This window comes from Salvelinus alpinus, chromosome 2 (genome assembly GCF_045679555.1).
Source record: "Salvelinus alpinus chromosome 2, SLU_Salpinus.1, whole genome shotgun sequence".
Classification (NCBI taxonomy): Eukaryota; Metazoa; Chordata; class Actinopteri; order Salmoniformes; family Salmonidae; genus Salvelinus; species Salvelinus alpinus.
This window is the reverse complement of record NC_092087.1, coordinates 92332964-92351905: the sequence shown is the minus strand read 5'-3', so window position 1 is coordinate 92351905 and position 18942 is coordinate 92332964. Positions and strand designations below refer to the sequence as shown.

At 47.8% G+C, this 18942-nt stretch overlaps 1 protein-coding gene across 2 annotated transcripts; it reads left to right on the top strand.

Moving 5' to 3' along the window:
• Positions 1–201: 201 nt before the first annotated feature.
• On the top strand, positions 202–17997 carry LOC139568252 (mitochondrial dicarboxylate carrier-like). Of its 2 annotated transcripts, XR_011673553.1 has the most exons (12): positions 202–771; positions 7121–7240; positions 9782–9896; positions 10430–10478; positions 10829–10870; positions 11107–11150; positions 11362–11432; positions 12153–12245; positions 12436–12513; positions 13647–13703; positions 15043–17356; positions 17409–17997. XR_011673553.1 is itself a non-coding variant. In XM_071390004.1 (11 exons), exons 1-11 carry the CDS (start codon positions 682–684, stop codon positions 15142–15144), a joined length of 861 nt encoding a protein of 286 aa, XP_071246105.1. In that variant the 5' UTR covers positions 202–681; the 3' UTR covers positions 15145–17997. The 2 variants fall into 2 exon arrangements, 1 of the variants encoding a protein (XP_071246105.1); XM_071390004.1 differs by having other exon boundaries at positions 15043–17997.
• Positions 17998–18942: the final 945 nt, after the last annotated feature.

Genomic DNA, 18942 nt, shown 5'->3' with positions numbered 1-18942 from the left:
TCGTTATCACGGATTCAATGTATCGCCGCTTGACTCCGTTGAAAAAGAAAGTTTCTTCGCTGGAGAATGTTGGACATTGTTTCCCTTAAAGCGACAGAGTACTTGAACACTGTGTCTGGTTGGGTAGCTGACTACTTGAGGGTGTACTGTCTCTTTAACAACAACGAGGGGCGTTTCACAACGGGCATCCACTCTGTAGCGTAGACTAGAGAAACCGGTGACTTTTTCAGTTTTGACGTTTACAAAAACAACCTGCAGAAAATAAATTGTCGAGCGGCGACCTTTGAGTCTGGCTAGCCAGAGCACTAGGAGGCAGTTCCTCAGCCCGGGGTAGCAATTGGCTGCGCGTGCACTCACTGCGACTCCCCTCTTGTCTCTCTGTCGATCCATTTCCTATCACGCGTTCTGTAAAATTGCCTACACACACACACGCAAGATGTGGTTTGCGTGTGTGTGCGTGCACCGGAACCCAAAGTCCGTCGGTGGCGTCGGCAAATTTGAAGATTAACGAGGTTAGCCTCCATTCGACCCGCGGAGAGAGAGAGGACCAGAACGCACAGACTGCTGCGCTGACCTGCTTGCGTGTCGAGGCGGAAAGGAAGCTTGGCCGGCTGCGTTGTTGGACTGGATCGAATTGGACTCAGTGAAGAGCAGTAGGACTATATAAAGACAGGGAGGAATATGACCGATAAACGGATGTCGCGGTGGTATTTTGGGGGGCTCGCCTCCTGTGGGGCTGCCTGCTGCACCCACCCTCTGGATCTCATCAAAGTAAGTGCTGGAGCGAGAACCATATAACCCTCTAGCAGGATTATAGGCGACCTACGGAGGCTGCAGGCCCGCTGGTCAGCCAGCTGTTTACCTGGGAAACTAGGGACAACCACTGCCCTCATTTCATCCTATGTTATGAAAGACTAAACGGGCGACTGGGATCTATCCAAACTGAACACAGCGCCCTGCTGATGATTGGAGAAAATAGGACAGAAAATTAAAGTTGTAGAATCGTTTTCTCTCTCTCTCTCTCTCTCTCTCTCTCTCCCTCTCTCTCTCTCTCTCTCTCTCTCTCTCTCTCTCTCTCTCTCTCTCTCTCGTGTGTCTAGCCTAGTGACATGCCTATGTGTGTATGTAGTCTGTGTCCCGCGGGGGTACGGGAAGCAGTGATCGGCCTCGTTAAGCGCGATCTCTCCAGTTCACTGACCGGCTAACCGCGCCGTTACGGTGCAGAGTAAACAGGGTTAGGCCTAGTCGAACTGTAGCGTTATAGCCGTCTCATATTACGGATAACTTACAGTAGTAGTAGCCACATGCTCTACTGTTGTCATTGAGCATGTTCACACCAGGGTCATCCTGAAGTCAAGAATAGCACACACAGAATGACATATCCTACCTCTACAGTGGGGCTGTGTGCGGTATAGCGTGTGTAGGCTATATTAACAAGCCTGATTAACACTGCACGTCCAAACTGTACTATGCATCCAGCATAGTTTCTGGAACAGTCCTAGAAAGGGAAGAAAAATACCAAAGCCAGCACAGTACGGTTGTCGTCCTATAGTGTAACAGGCAACAGAATGACAGATGCATACAAGGAGGTCAGTGTGTAGTATAATTATATAGACATGGTATGAAATTACAGCACTAACTAGCAGTCTTAAAGCAGCTGTTAGCTCTACGGCTTCCTGTGTGTAGCGTCTCTGTGTTTGAGTGTACTAAGAGGTCTGGACCTTTATGGCACCGGTGGTAGTCCACCTGGCAGGCCTGTAACTGCAGGGTTGCTGGTTCAAACCCTGATGCTTTCCCTTCGATCGCTGTATCTGTATTGGTAGTGGGAGGAGCTAGTGTTGGACAGAGGGTAGTGGGAGGAGCTAGTGTTGGACAGAGGGTAGTGGGAGGAGCTAGTGTTGGACAGAGGGTAGTGGGAGGAGCTAGTGTTGGACAGAGGGTAGTGGGAGGAGCTAGTGTTGGACAGAGGGTAGTGGGAGGAGCTAGTGTTGGGTAGAGGTAGGAGCTAGTGTTGGACAGAGGGTAGTGGGAGGAGCTAGTGTTGGGTAGAGGTAGGAGCTAGTGTTGGACAGAGGGTAGTGGGAGGAGCTAGTGTTGGACAGAGGGTAGAGGGAGGAGCTAGTGTTGGACAGAGGGTAGAGGGAGGAGCTAGTGTTGGACAGAGGGTAGAGGGAGGAGCTAGTGTTGGACAGAGGGTAGTGGGAGGAGCTAGTGTTGGACAGAGGGTAGTGGGAGGAGCTAGTGTTGGACAGAGGGTAGTGGGAGGAGCTAGTGTTGGACAGAGGGTAGAGGGAGGAGCTAGTGTTGGACAGAGGGTAGAGGGAGGAGCTAGTGTTGGACAGAGGGTAGAGGGAGGAGCTAGTGTTGGACAGAGGGTAGTGGGAGGAGCTAGTGTTGGACAGAGGGTAGTGGGAGGAGCTAGTGTTGGACAGAGACTAGAGGGAGGAGCTAGTGTTGGACAGAGGTGATAGGATAGTGGGAGGAGCTAGTGTTGGACAGAGCTGTGTGTGTGAGTTGATAATGTAGCCTAGACAGCCTGTCTCAACTCGCCTACTTAGAAAAGTCTAAAGGTGTATAATTACTTTGTTGGAGAGTCCCACACACACACCCATATAGCACACACACACATACACAAATGTCATAGAGCATGTACAGGCCAGGGTCATCTGGATGTCTAGAATAGATGGGGATCCATCCATCCTGGTCTATCCTGTAGGCTGGTGCAGAGAGAGAGAGAGAGAGATGCATAATCCTCAGGGAGATCTGAAGAGTTGACAAACCTGCCAGAACAAGACAAACAAGTTGTGGATGAAGCATTCATCCTCTGAAGCGAGCCAGGCCCAGAGCCATCTGATAAGAGAGTTGGGTCAGGCTGTAGAAGCCATGTTAGTTTCCTTCACTCTCAAACTGTTGGTGATGTCACAATAGGAGAGAGCCTCTGACTGTTCCATCTGAAATAACCCGCTGGAAACAAGCAAAATATAGCAGTGAATTTTACATACGTTTTTTATTGATTAGCATTCTGCATGTGTATCCAAGTGTTGTGTTGTCATCAAATGGCATATCTGGTTTCACTGGACATCTTCGTAGTTATAAAAAGCTTTCAGAAATACACAGCACAACGCGGAAGTGTACATTATCACTTATCAAACCGACAACCTACTACCACACCCCGTTCAAAGGCACAAATGTTTTGTCTTGCCGATTCACCCTCTGAATGGCACACATAAAACAATCTATGTCTTAATTGCCTCAAGGCTTAGAAATCCTGCTTTAACATGTTTCCTCCCTTTCATCTACACTGATTTGAAGTGAATTTAACAAGTGGTATCAATAGGGGATCATAGCTTTCACCTGGATTCACCTGGTCAGTCAATTTCATGGAATCTTCTCCTGAAGCTAGCCATGCCTAGCCTAGCTTCTCCTCTTCTCCTGAAGCTATCCATGCCTAGCCTAGCTTCTCCTCTTCTCCTGAAGCTATCCATGCCTAGCCTAGCTTCTCCTCTTCTCCTGAAGATAGCCATGCCTAGCCTAGCTTCTTCTCTTCTCCTGAAGCTAGCCATGCCTGGCCTAGCTTCTCTTCTTCTCCTGAAGCTAGCCGTGCCTAGCTTCTCCTCTTCTCCTGAAGCTAGCCGTGCCTAGCTTCTCCTCTTCTCCTGAAGCTAGCCATGCCTAGCCTAGCTTCTCTTCTTCTCCTGAAGCTAGCCATGCCTAGCCTAGCTTCTCCTCTTCTCCTGAAGCTAGCCATGCCTAGCCTAGCTTCTCCTGTTGTCCTGAAGCTAGCCATGCCTAGCCTAGCTTCTCCTCTTCTCCTGAAGCTAGCCATGCCTGGCCTAGCTTCTCCTCTTCTCCTGAAGCTAGCCATGCCTGGCCTAGCTTCTCCTCTTCTCCTGAAGCTAGCCATGCCTGGCCTAGCTTCTCCTCTTCTCCTGAAGCTAGCCATGCCTAGCCTAGCTTCTCTTCTTCTCCTGAAGCTAGCCATGCCTAGCCTAGCTTCTCCTCTTCTCCTGAAGCTAGCCATGCCTAGCCTAGCTTCTCTTCTTCTCCTGAAGCTAGCCATGCCTAGCCTAGCTTCTCCTCTTCTCCTGAAGCTAGCCATGCCTAGCCTAGCTTCTCCTGTTGTCCTGAAGCTAGCCATGCCTGGCCTAGCATCTCCTCTTCTCCTGAAGCTAGCCATGCCTAGCCTAGCTTCTCCTCTTCTCCTGAAGCTAGCCATGCCTAGCCTAGCTTCTCCTCTTCTCCTGAAGCTAGCCATCCCTAGCCTAGCTTCTCCTCTTCTCCTGAAGATAGCCATGCCTAGCCTAGCTTCTCCTGTTGTCCTGAAGCTAGCCATGCCTGGCCTAGCATCTCCTCTTCTCCTGAAGCTAGCCATGCCTAGCCTAGCTTCTCCTCTTCTCCTGAAGCTAGCCATGCCTAGCCTAGCTTCTCCTCTTGTCCTGAAGCTAGCCATGCCTAGCCTAGCTTCTCCTCTTCTCCTGAAGCTAGCCATGCCTAGCCTAGCTTCTCCTCTTCTCCTGAAGCTAGCCATGCCTAGCCTAGCTTCTCTTCTTCTCCTGAAGCTAGCCATGCCTAGCCTAGCATCCTGGGTTGTAGTGCTGTCGGAGTGCTTGAGAGTGGCGCTCCCTCACTTTTTTCAAATTGAGAATAGAGAGACCTCAAATTATTTCTGGAAAATGTATTCTGGTAAATTCTAAATGTAATTCTATTTAATTACCACAAATATTCCATGAAAAAGGCTAGGCTATTTATTTGGTTTGTCATTCTATGTATAGCAGCCTAGAGGTGGGTACATGGTGGTTCCTTCCCTGTCGTCTCTCTGACGGCGGTGAGAAGGATGAACAACGTGTGTGTGCACTGCGGAGGCCAATCAGAACGATCAGAATCAGCAGCAGTTTGTTCTCCTGAAGCCGTGCCTCTCCTCTCTGACCTAGTTCCAACAACATACTGTTGTTACTACGCTGTTTAGTCTGGCATGAAGTCAGTTGTCCTAGTAACACCCTACCTCTCTCTGCTACCTGAGGGGAGGACCTGGATCTCGTGTGTGTGTGTGCGTGCGTGCGTGCGTGCGGTGCGTGCGTGCGTGCGGTGCGTGCGTGCGTGCGTGTGTGTAACTTGAAACAACTTAGCACCCACATCTAAGTTGTGACATTGTCTTCCTATCAGTATTAGAAGCTATTGAGCCATGACTGTAACAAGGGAACGGTGTGTTGGTGATGTGACTCAGGACTAGCTGGAGGTTAGAGGATCAATGCTGACTTTTTCTTTTTGGAAAAGTCCCCAGCTCTGCATTTTTGACTTTCAGTGTCATTAGAGAAGATACTTACTATATTCTGACTATCTTCTCTAGTCATCAGAGAAGATAGTCAGCGAACTCACTCACTTATTTGTTAGTTATTTAATGAATGAGTTATTTAGTTTGTTCATTCCTTCGGTCATTCATGCACTTTCAGTTTTATTAGTTGGTTCAGTCGTTCACTCGTTGCACTGTGTCCTGACTGGAGAGGTTATTGAGTACCAGCCAGGTCCTGCAGCAACCAGCTATCTGTATCTGTACTCAGGGTGTGAATTATTATCTACTCACACCAGGGTGTGTGTGTGTGTGTGTGTGTGTGTGTGTGTGTGTGTGTGTGTGTGTGTGTGTGTGTGTGTGTGTGTGTGTGTGTGTGTGTGTGTGTGTGTGTGTGTGTTATTTCCAGTTAGCGAGAGGGAGTGGATGATGGAGAGAGAGGGAAGGAAAAATAATGAAATAGAGAATGAGAAAGAGATGGACTGTGAGGGAGATAGAGATGGACTGAGAGAGATAGCGAGGGAGAGAGAAAGAGAGATGGACTGAGAGAGAGGGAGAGAGAGAGAGAGAGAAAGCGACAGAGTGAGAAAGAGAGATTGTTTGTGGTCCATGGTTGAAGGCCTCGGCGGCCTTTGAGCTCAAACAGTTCTGATAAGCCGGTGGGAGCGGGAGACGTGATTGGCCGGATGGAGGCCACACTTGGAGCAGATCCCAGTCGATAAAAAGCCCTCTGAGAAGAACAATACATTACCATGTCAGAGAGAGATAAGGAAGGAGGGAGGGAGAGAGAGAGTTCAAAGGAAGTCAGAATTACCTACAAAAAACCTGTTCCCTGTACACACACGAGAATGTCAGTAATTGTGACATTCCAACTGCTACCACTACAACTGTCACAACCATATCTACAGCTCTTTCCACTGACTCACTACTACATTATACTACTATCTCCACTATCTCACAACTACTACATGGTACTACTATCTCCACTATCTCACTACTACATTATACTACTATCTCCACTATCTCACTACTACATTATACTACTATCTCCACTGACTCACAACTACTACATTATACTACTATCTCCACTATCTCACAACTACTACATTATACTACTATCTCCACTGACTCACTACTACATGGTACTACTATCTCCACTGACTCACTACTACATTATACTACTATCTCCACTGACTCACTACTACATTATACTACTATCTCTCTAGACAGTATCTATTACATGGTACTACTATCTCTATAGACAGTAACTACTATATGAAACTACTATCTCTGTAGACAGTAATTACTACATGGTACTACTATCTCTATAGACAGTAACTATTACATTGTACTATTATCTCTATAGACAGTAACTACTACATTATACTACTTCTCTCTAGACAGTCACTACTACATTATACTACTATCTCTATAGACAGTAACTATAATAGACCTCAAGGACAGCTCCTCTGTGTGTGTGTGTGTGTGTGCACGGTGGTGTGTGTGTAGATTTATCTCTACCATAAGTCACAGTGACACACCTGTTCCTGCCGTCGTGTATGATCTCACAGATCGCCACAGTTACAACCAGGTCAGCTGAGCTATAAACACCCAGCGTGTTTCTGTCTGTCACGCTAGTGTGTGTCTCTGTCTGTCTGTCTGAGAGAGAGAGAGACAGTTCCACAGTCACTAAAAAATGTACACACTGACGACTAACTGTGATAATGGTAATGATGATGAAGATACAGTATATTGATCGTATTTGTAATGATGTAATGATGAAGATGATGATGATGAAATAGTGATTGTGTGTGTGTGTGTGTGTGTGTGTAGGTCCACCTGCAGACGCAGCAGAAGGGGAAGATGGGGATGGTGAGCATGGCCATGCAGGTAGTGAAGAACGATGGAGCTCTGGCTCTGTACAACGGACTCAGCGCATCACTCTGCAGACAGGTAGGAGGATGGAGAGGGTGTGTGTTAGAGAGGGGGGAGGGGGGAGAGGGTGTGTGTTAGAGAGGGGGGAGGGGGAGAGGGTGTGTGTTAGAGAGGGGGGAGGGGGGAGAGGGTGTGTGTTAGAGAGGGGGGAGGGGGAGAGGGTATGTGTTAGAGAGGGGGGAGGGGGAGAGGGTGTTTGTTGGGGAGGGGGGAGGGGGGAGAAGGAGAGGGTGTGTGTTAGAGAGGGGGGAGGGGGAGAGGGTGTGTGTTAGAGAGGGGGGAGGGGGAGAGGGTGTGTGTTAGAGAGGGGGGAGGGGGGAGAGGGTGTGTGTTAGAGAGGGGGGAGGGGGGAGAGGGTGTGTGTTAGAGAGGGGGGAGGGGGGAGAGGGTATGTGTTAGAGAGGGGGGAGGGGGAGAGGGTGTTTGTTGGGGAGGGGGGAGGGGGGAGAAGGAGAGGGTGTGTGTTAGAGAGGGGGGAGGGGGAGAGGGTGTGTGTTAGAGAGGGGGGAGGGGGAGAGGGTGTGTGTTAGAGAGGGGGAGGGGGGAGAGGGTGTGTGTTAGAGAGGGGGGAGGGGGAGAGGGTATGTGTTAGAGAGGGGGGAGGGGGAGAGGGTGTGTGTTGGGGAGGGGGGAGGGGGGAGAAGGAGAGGGTGTGTGTTAGAGAGGGGGGAGGGGGAGAGGGTGTGTGTTAGAGAGGGGGGAGGGGGAGAGGGTGTGTGTTAGAGAGGGGGGAGGGGGGAGAGGGTGTGTGTTAGAGAGGGGGGAGAGGGGAGAAGGAGAGGGTGTGTGTTAGAGAGGGGGAGGGGGGAGAGGGTGTGTGTTAGAGAGGGGGGAGGGGGAGAAGGAGAGGGTGTGTGTTAGAGAGGGGGGAGGGGGAGAGGGTGTGTGTTAGAGAGGGGGGAGGGGGGAGAAGGAGAGGGTGTGTGTTAGAGAGGGGGGAGGGGGGAGAGGGTGTGTGTTAGAGAGGGGGGAGGGGGGAGAAGGAGAGGGTGTGTGTTAGAGAGGGGGGAGGGGGGAGAGGGTGTGTGTTAGAGAGGGGGGAGAGGGTGTGTGTTAGAGAGGGGGGAGAAGGAGAGGGTGTGTGTTAGGGAGGGGGGGATGGAGAGGGTGTGTGTTAGAGAGGGGGGAGGGGGGAGAAGGAGAGGGTGTGTGTTAGAGAGGGGGGAGAAGGAGAGGGTGTGTGTTAGAGAGGGGGGAGGGGGAGAAGGAGAGGGTGTGTGTTGGGGAGGGGGGAGAAGGAGAGGGTGTGTGTTAGAGAGGGGGGAGAAGGAGAGGGTGTGTGTTAGGGAGGGGGGAGAAGGAGAGGGTGTGTGTTAGAGAGGGGGAGAAGGAGAGGGTGTGTGTTAGAGAGGGGGGAGAAGGAGAGGGTGTGTGTTAGAGAGGGGGGAGAAGGAGAGGGTGTGTGTTAGGGAGGGGGGAGAAGGAGAGGGTGTGTATTAGAGAGGGGGGAGAAGGAGAGGGTGTGTGTTAGAGAGGGGGGAGGGGGGAGAAGGAGAGGGTGATAGAACTTTTTGGTAAAAACTCAACTCGTCGTGTTTGGAGGACAAAGAATGCTGAGTTGCATCCAAAGAACACCATACCTACTGTGAAGCATGGGGGTGGAAACATCATGCTTTGGGGCTGTTTTTCTGCAAAGGGACCAGGACGACTGATCCGTGTAAAGGAAAGAATGAATGGGGCCATGTGTCGTGAGATTTTGAGTGAAAACCTCCTTCCATCAGCAAGGGCATTGAAGATGAAACGTGGCTGGGTCTTTCAGCATGACAATGATCCCAAACACACCGCCCGGGCAACGAAGGAGTGGCTTCGTAAGGCAGAACGACAGATTTGTACCTTGTCAGCTCAGGGATTCAATCTTGCAACCTTTCGGTCACTAGTCCAACACTCTAACCACTAGACTACCTGCCACCCCTACACTCTAACCACTAGACTACCTGCCGCCACAATGCCTCACCTGGATCCAGTTTGTTTCATTGGCCAAGTGGAAGTTAGTAACCCCTCTGACAGTAGTGCATCACAGGAAACTCTCTATATGAAGACCAGTAGTGAGAATGGCAGTTGGTTACCACGGTAACACAGTGAGGAAGCTGGTGTAGGGTGAAGTTGCCCCTAGACACTGATCTCTGGTCAGTTTAGAATTTCCCCCACTAACGGTTAAGGTTGGGATTGAGGGAGGGGAAGCTGATCCTAGATCTGTACTGTAACGCCTCTACTGACACCTCTCTCTGGAGAGGAGCTGTTTCCTGTTTGTGACAGATGGGGCTCAGCTAGTGGTGGATTGAAGCTATGACACAACTAGAATGTCAGTAGGAACGCTACACATCGCTCTTTTTTCAATTTGTTGTACTTTTTCTCTCCTCTGCCCTCTACTATTGTCTCTCTCTCTCTCTCTCTCTCTCTCTCTCTCTCTCTCTCTCTCTCTCTCTCTCTCTCCTCTGCCCTCTACTATTGTCTCTCTCTCTCTCTCTTCTCTGCTCTCTACTATTGTCTCTCTCTCTCTCTCCTCTGCCCTCTACTATCGCCTCCTCCCTCCCTCCCTCCCTCCCTCCCTCCCTCTAGATGTCCTATTCTCTAACTAGGTTTGCTATCTATGAGACAGTCAGAGACATGTTGAGCAGCAGTAACCAGGGGCCCATGCCTTTCTACCAGAAGGTGCTGCTGGGGGCCTTCGGAGGTAGGGACACACACACACACACACACACACACACACACACACACACACACACACACACACACACACACACAGACACAGGCTTGCTCAAACACACGTGTATGCTGAACACACACGCACGCTGTCACAGTCTAAGGGTAATGCTCACACACACAGTCTTGTACAGCCAACCTTGTGGGGACACACAATTCAGTCCCATTCAAAATCCTATTTTCCCTAACTTTAACCCTAAAACTAACCCTAGCTCCTAACTCAAACTTAATTCCAGCACTAATTCTTACCTTCACCCTAAACCCCTAGACATGGCATTTGACCTTGTGGGGACTAACAAAATGTCCCCAGATGGTAAAATCTTTGTTATTTTATTATTATTGTGGGGACTTCTGGTCCCCACAATAATAATTAAACACTTACATTAAACACTTATTAAACACTTACATAATAATTAAACACACACACACACACACACACACACACACACACACACACACACACACACACACACACACACACACTAATCTCTGTCATGTGTCTAGGTTTTACTGGCGGGTTCATTGGTACTCCTGCAGACATGGTGAACGTCAGGTCAGAGAAACACCTTGTTAACACACACACACACACACACACACACACAGACACACACACACACACACAGAGAGAGAGAGATCTCTTGCATTTTATGATACTTAATCAATAGTTATAGTTTGGGTGTATGGTGTATAATTATTGTGATGTTTTAACTAATATACTAGTTTAATGGTTAGGTTTTATGTGTATAATTATTGTGATGGTTTAACTAATATACTAGTTTAATGGTTAGGGTGTATGGTGTATAATTATTGTGATGTTTTAACTAATATACTGGTTTAATAGTTAGGTTTTATGGTGTATAATTATTGTAATGTTTTAACTAATGTACTGGTTTTGCTCCTCAGGATGCAGAATGATGTTAAACTTCCCCCAGAGCTGAGGAGAAAGTGAGTGTTCCTGACCATTTAGACCACATGACATGCTGTTGATCTGACAATGTCTAACTCTCTGTCTCTCTCTGTCTAACTCTCTGTCTCTCTTTGTCTCTCTCTCTGTCTCTCTCTCTGTCTCTCTCTCTGTCTCTCTCTCTGTCTCTCTCTCTGTCTCTCTCTCTGTCTCTCTCTCTGTCTCTCTCTGTCTCTCTCTGTCTCAATCTCTCTCTCTCACTCTCTGTCTCTCTCAGCTACAAACATGCTGTGGACGGTCTCTTCAGGGTCTTCAGAGAAGGTAGGAATGTGTGATCTGTACTCAGACAGATGAAATGACAAGAGACCAGTTATGAGTTTAGAGAGGTAGCCACACGCTATCACTCCAATGCAAAACATTTTAAATAAAATATAGGACGATAGAAAGCTTTTGTTAAAAATATTGCTACAGTTTGTATTCTGCTGCTCCCCTCTGTGTGACCCCTGACCCCTCCCCTCTGACCTGTGTGTAGAGGGGGTGAGGAAGTTGTTCTCAGGAGCCACCATGGCCTCCAGCAGAGGAGCTCTGGTCACCGTGGGACAGGTATGATTGCACAGCACCCTGGGAAATGAAGTTTAATAGCGTTACGTATAGCAGTAGATTGTATAGATTAGGAGAGAGACACTAGTTGGTTGTCTTTAGATCTTCTCTTTATCTGTTGATGTATAACCCATCTCACCTTCCTCTCTCTATCTCACCCTCCTCCCTCTCTCCATCTCACCCTCTCTCCATCTCACCCTCTCTCCATCTCACCCTCCTCTCTCTCCATCTCACCCTCCTCTCTCTCCATCTCACCCTCCTCTCTCTCTCTCCATCTCACCCTCCTCTCTCTCTCCATCTCACCCTCCTCTCTCTCTCTCCATCTCACCCTCCTCTCTCTCTCCATCTCACCCTCCTCTCTCTCTCTCCATCTCACCCTCCTCTCTCTCTCTCTCCATCTCACCCTCCTCTCTCTCTCTCCATCTCACCCTCCTCTCTCTCTCTCCATCTCACCCTCCTCTCTCTCTCTCCATCTCACCCTCCTCTCTCTCTCTCCATCTCACCCTCCTCTCTCTCTCTCCATCTCACCCTCCTCTCTCTCTCTCCATCTCACCCTCCTCTCTCTCTCTCCATCTCACCCTCCTCTCTCTCTCTCCATCTCACCCTCCTCTCTCTCTCTCCATCTCACCCTCCATCTCACCCTCCTTGCTCTCCATCTTTCTCTCTCTTTCTCTCTTTCTCTCCACCCCCCCCCCCTCTCTCCCCTCCCTTCTCTCTCTGTAGTTGGCATGTTATGACCAGGCTAAACAGCTGGTGCTGTCTTCAGGCTTCATGGGAGATAACATCCTCACACACTTCCTGTCCAGCTTCATCGCTGTGAGTAACCGGGCTTCTTATTGGTTAAAATAGTGCAGAGTGCTGGTTGGATAAGGAACCAGAAGAATGTGATATGATGACAATGACATTGTTCATTGATAACTCAAAGAAAACGTCTGTCTGTCTGTCTGTGTCTGACTGTCTGTCTGTCTGTCTGTCTGTCTGTCTGTCTGTCTGTGTCTGTCTGTAGGGAGGCTGTGCTACGTTCCTGTGTCAGCCTCTAGATGTGATGAAGACCAGGTTGATGAACTCTAAAGGAGAATACTCAGTAAGTTACTCCATCCATCCCTCTCTCTTTCATCTCTCTCTTTCATCTCTCCATCCATCCCTCTCTCTTTCATCTCTCCATCCATCCCTCTCTCTTTCATCTCTCCATCCATCCCTCTCTCTTTCATCTCTCCATCCATCCCTCTCTCTTTCATCTCTCCATCCCTCTCTCTTTCATCTCTCCATCCATCCCTCTCTCTTTCATCTCTCCATCCACCCCTCTCTTTCATCTCTCCATCCACCCCTCTCTTTCATCTCTCCATCCACCCCTCTTTCATCTCTCCATCCACCCCTCTCTTTCATCTCTCCATCCACCCCTCTCTTTCATCTCTCCATCCATCCCTCTCTCTTTCATCTCTCCATCCCTCTCTCTTTCATCTCTCCATCCATCCCTCTCTCTTTCATCTCTCCATCCATCCCTCTCTCTTTCATCTCTCCATCCATCCCTCTCTCTTTCATCTCTCCATCCATCCCTCTCTTTCATCTCTCCATCCACCCCTCTCTTTCATCTCTCCATCCACCCCTCTCTTTCATCTCTCCATCCACCCCTCTCTTTCATCTCTCCATCCATCCCTCTCTCTTTCATCTCTCCATCCATCCCTCTCTCTTTCATCTCTCCATCCATCCCTCTCTCTTTCATCTCTCCATCCATCCCTCTCTCTTTCATCTCTCCATCCATCCCTCTCTCTTTCATCTCTCCATCCATCCATCCCTCTCTCTTTCATCTCCATCCATCCATCCCTCTCTCTTTCATCTCTCCATCTCTCTCTTTCATCTCTCCATCCCTCTCTTTCATCTCTCCATCCATCCATCCCCCTCTCTTTCATCTCTCCATCCATCCATCTCTCTCTCTTTCATCTCTCCATCCATCCATCCCTCTCTCTTTCATCTCTCCATCCATCCATCCCTCTCTCTTTCATCTCTCCATCCATCCATCCCTCTCTCTTTCATCTCTCCATCCATCCATCCCTCTCTCTTTCATCTCTCCATCCATCCATCCCTCTCTCTTTCATCTCTCCATCCATCCATCCCTCTCTCTTTCATCTCTCCATCCATCCATCTCTCTCTCTTTCATCTCTCCATCCATCCCTCTCTCACTCACTCTCTCTCACCATGTAACTGTGTGTGTTTCAGGGTGTGATACACTGTCTGAGAGTGACGGCTAAAGAGGGACCCAGGGCCTTCTACAAGGTGAGACACACTGGCAGTCCCAGAAACCCACCTAGCAGGCCAGCCTAAAAACCTTCACTCTGTGTGACTGTCTTTCTGACAGAGACTAGAGTTTCTAACTGATCTTGTAATCCTGGGTCTTACCTTAACGTATATATGAAGGCTGGGTCTTACCTTAACGTATATATGAAGGCTGGGTCTTACCTTAACATATATCTGAAGGCTGGGTCTTACCTTAACGTATATATGAAGGCTGGGTCTTACCTTAACGTATATATGAAGGCTGGGTCTTACCTTAACGTATATATGAAGGCTGGGTCTTACCTTAACATATATATGAAGGCTGGGTCTTACCTTAACATATATATGAAGGCTGGGTCTTACCTTAACGTATATATGAAGGATGGGTCTTACCTTAACATATATATGAAGGATGGGTCTTACCTTAACATATATATGAAGGATGGGTCTTACCTTAACATATATATGAAGGCTGGGTCTTACCTTAACATATATATGAAGGATGGGTCTTACCTTAACATATATATGAAGGCTGGGTCTTTCCTTAATGTATATATGAAGGCTGGGTCTTACCTTAACGTATATATGAAGGATGGGTCTTACCTTAACATATATATGAAGGATGGGTCTTACATTAACATATATATGAAGGATGGGTCTTACATTAACATATATATGAAGGCTGGGTCTTACCTTAACGTATATATGAAGGCTGGGTCTTACCTTAACGTATATATAATGGATGGGTCTTACCTTAACGTATATATGAAGGATGGGTCTTACCTTAACATATATATGAAGGCTGGGTCTTACATTAACATATATATGAAGGCTGGGTCTTACCTTAACGTATATATGAAGGCTGGGTCTTACCTTAACATATATATGAAGGCTGGGTCTTACCTTAACATATATATGAAGGCTAGGGTGAATCCTGGGTAAAGTTCTTCTCTGGCCATTTACACATCAGGGTCTTGAGTCATTAACCAAATCAGATGGAAGGGTATTGGCTGACTGTCCCATCCAGTGTCAGGGCCTTAACATATGGTCCAAGCCTGTCCAATGGGATTGCAAGGTTGTAATCAACTGTCCATCCCTGTGTAAAGGTCTTGACTAACTGTCCAATGCAGTTGCAAGAAAGTTAATTAACTGCCCAATTGCATTGCAAGGTTTTAACCTACTGTCCAATCACGGCAGCATGTAGACCAACGGTCCAATCCGGTGTCAGGGTCTTGACTAAGTGCCCAATGTTCAATCACATGTAACAATGTTGACTAGGTCTTGACTGACTGTCCAATGACGTGTCAGAATGCTAACTAACTGTCCAATGGCGTTGCAGGGTCTTGTTCCTGCAGGGATCCGTCTGATCCCTCACACGGTGCTCACCTTCATCTTCCTCGAGCAGCTCAAGAACAACTTCGGCATCGTTGTCATCTCCTGAGCACGCTCCGTGACCTACGACCTTTAACCTCCCCTGCCAAAATCATCCAATCCCCTGTCACTGCCACGGTGCCCCCACCCCCACCCCATGGCCCTGCGCTGTCTAATCACACACAGAGGTGGATGTAGGGATGGAATGTCTGCTATGCTATCCTACCCGGCCCTCTTTCACCTGCTCTGGAAATCAACCAATCACCCGGGGAAAAGACTACGAAGGAACTACCTACACCTGCACCATCACAGCCTTGTCTACAGGAAGAGTTGTCATAGCAACGCCAGTCAAACCCTGCTGTGACATCATCTTCATGCGTCTGTCATCATCAATAGTGCCATTCTCAATGGAGCCTGCGCCTCAAATCATACACTATTCCCTATGTAGCGCATTACTTATGACTCTTAATCTGTAGTGCACTTAACATGTAGCTCTGGTCAGAAGTAGAGCACTACGTAGGGAACATAGTGTCACCTGAGTTCACTCCCTAGACAGTGTTAATGTGTTTATACTGTAGCCTTCCACCACCATCATCATGTCTGTATCACCCAAATCAGTTCCATTCCACACCAGTCCTCATGTATTACTAGCAGTGTACTAGTTGTAGTAGTGTGTATTACTAGCTGTGTACTAGTTGTAGTATGTATTACTAGCTGTGTACTAGTTGTAGTATGTATTACTAGCGGTGTACTAGTTATAGTAGTATGTATTACTAGCGGTGTACTAGTTGTAGTAGTGTGTATTACTAGCGGTGTACTATTTGTAGTAGTATGTATTACTAGCAGTGTACTAGTTATAGTAGTATGTATTACTAGCGGTGTACTAGTTGTAGTAGTATGTATTACTAGCGGTGTACTAGTTGCAGTAGTATGTATTACTAGCGGTGTACTAGTTGTAGTAGTATGTATTACTAGCGGTGTACTAGTTATAGTAGTATGTATTACTAGCGGTGTACTAGTTGTAGTAGTATGTATTACTAGCGGTGTACTAGTTGTAGTAGTATGTATTACTAGCGGTGTACTAGTTGTAGTAGTATGTATTACTAGCGGTGTACTAGTTGTAGTAGTATGTATTACTAGCGGTGTACTAGTTGTAGTAGTATGTATTACTAGCGGTGTAGTAGTATGTATTACTAGCGGTGTAGTAGTATGCATTACTAGCGGTGTAGTAGTATGTATTACTAGCGGTGTAGTAGTATGTATTACTAGCGGTGTAGTAGTATGTATTACTAGCGGTGTAGTAGTATGTAGTAGTGTGTATTACTATAATGTATTACTGTAGATCACTACAACATTGTCCTTCTAACTGGAACCATCTCAGATACTGTCACATCGGGGGTGACGGTGACGAAGGTCCCTCTTCCTGTTCATAACACTGTCACAGCGGCAGGTAGCCTCGCGGTTCAGAGCGTCGGGCCAGTAACCCGACAGGTTGCCGTGTGGAATCCCCGAGCTGACGAGGTAATACATCTGGTGTTGTGCCCTCGAGGAAGACACTTAACCCTAATGTCTCTGGATAAGAGCGTCACTAAATGACTCAAATGGTCATGTACTGTGACAGGTCAGTGCTATTCCTGTTCATAAGGGATGCTTATTACTGTAACAGGAGATCAGTGCTATAACTAGAATCTTATGAATCTCACGTCACCAACTCAGAGACATTTGGGAGTGGCATTGGGTGACATAGGGTCCTATTCCTGCCTATAAGGGATGCTGCATAACAGGTTATAATGCCATAACACCATGGCTATAAAGCCATCGCATGCTTACAGACAAAGGTACTAAACAGAAGAAGTTGCCCCCTAGGCACTGATTCTGGGTCAGACATTAGTTGTATCCCCCTACCAGTTAAAGTTATTGTTGGGGCTAGGTGATCTGATCCTAGATCTGTGGTTAGGGACAACAGTAGAAATTCCCACCAAGGGCAATGTGACCATGAGATATAACTGGACAGAGATAAGAGACGTATAGTGAACAGGTTGTACACTACCTTTGACCAGGCCCCATAGGGCCCTATAGGAGATCATTTAGAGATACTGTGAGTTAGAGAGAGATACTGTTTACTGGGGCCTGGATGGAACTGCTGTCTTTAAGGCACTTTATTAAATACAAACACACACACACAGGTGCACTCAAACACACACACACAGGTGCACTCAAACACACACACACAGGTGCACTCAAACACACACACACAGGTGCACTCAAACACACACACACAGGTGCACTCAAACACACACACACAGGTGCACTCAAAAACACACACACACACAGGTGCACTCAAACACACACACACACAGGTGCACTCAAACACACACACACAGGTGCACTCAAAAACACACACACACACACAGGTGCACTCAAACACACACATATTCACACTCATCTAAGACAAACAGACGAACCCTACAGGTAACTTCAGGCAGTTATCTGTATGTAATAGGGCAGTTTGTGGGGGACACACCCACAGTGAGTTCCAGTGAGTCAGGATGCCTTTTCCTCTGTGGCCTGCAGGGGGCAGCATGGTACTGTGTGTGTTTGGGAGACTGGTCATTATGAATGAGTGACTGATTATTAACAGACACGTATGTCTCTGTGTGAATGAGAGAGGATTCATTCATAAATACTACTGTGTCAGTGTGTGTTTCAGTTAATTGTGTGACTGTATTTGATAGGCCATTATTAAAGAGTGGTATTTGGGGAACCACCCCTTGTACACGCGCGCACACACACACACACAGACACACAATCTGTAGGAATGGAAAGGAGATTGTAGAACCCAGCTCTGTGCGGCTGTACATGTATGGGTCTGTATTTTGTAGATTGTTTTTTGAATTAAAATACTAATAAATAATAACTGTCACTTTCTCTGTGGGGGGGCTTGGGGGTGAACGTAATGGATCTCCTTGCTGACTTGTGTCCAAGGTCTGTCTGAATATTGATACTCTGTCTCCCCCTATTGGTCGTGGTGAGCAGTGCTCTTCAGTTCTGAAGCTCAGTCTTCATTCATCGCCTGGTGAGGAGCTATGAAATATGGTTCTCTTTTAAGATATCAGAAAGACGCTGAACCAGAAACACAGGAGAGAAACTGACTGCCGAGGTAGGCTACTCAGCAACTCTGACTAAAATGTCGGCTGTCCTCGCTTCCACAACCCGAAGATATGTGTCTGACGTGGGCAGTTTGCTTTTTCATGACGACAGGACCACACTACACACACACAGAGACACACACAGGCACACACACACAGAGACACGCACACACACACACTTACGCACACTCCTCTCTGATGGGACTCTATTCATTAGAACTGTGGTGAAAATCAGCTGCCCTACAGGCGACACTAAATCACACAATGTTCCCTCTTTAGGGCGCTGGTAGTACTCTCTATGGGGTAGAGGCTGCCCTACAGGCGACACTAAATCACACAATGTTCCCTCTTTAGGGCGCTGGTAGTACTCTCTATGGGGTAGAGGCTGCCCTACAGGCTACACTAAATCACACAACATTCCCTCTTTAGGGCGCTGGTAGTACTCTCTATGGGGTAGAGGCTACCCTACAGGCTACACTAAATCACACAACATTCCCTCTTTAGGGCGCTGGTAGTACTCTCTATGGGGTAGAGGCTACCCTACAGGCGACACTAAATCACACAATGTTCCCTCTTTAGGGCGCTGGTAGTACTCTCTATGGGGTAGAGGCTGCCCTACAGGCTACACTAAATCACACAATGTTCCCTCTTTAGGGCGCTGGTAGTACTCTCTATGGGGTAGAGGCTGCCCTACAGGCTACACTAAATCACACAATGTT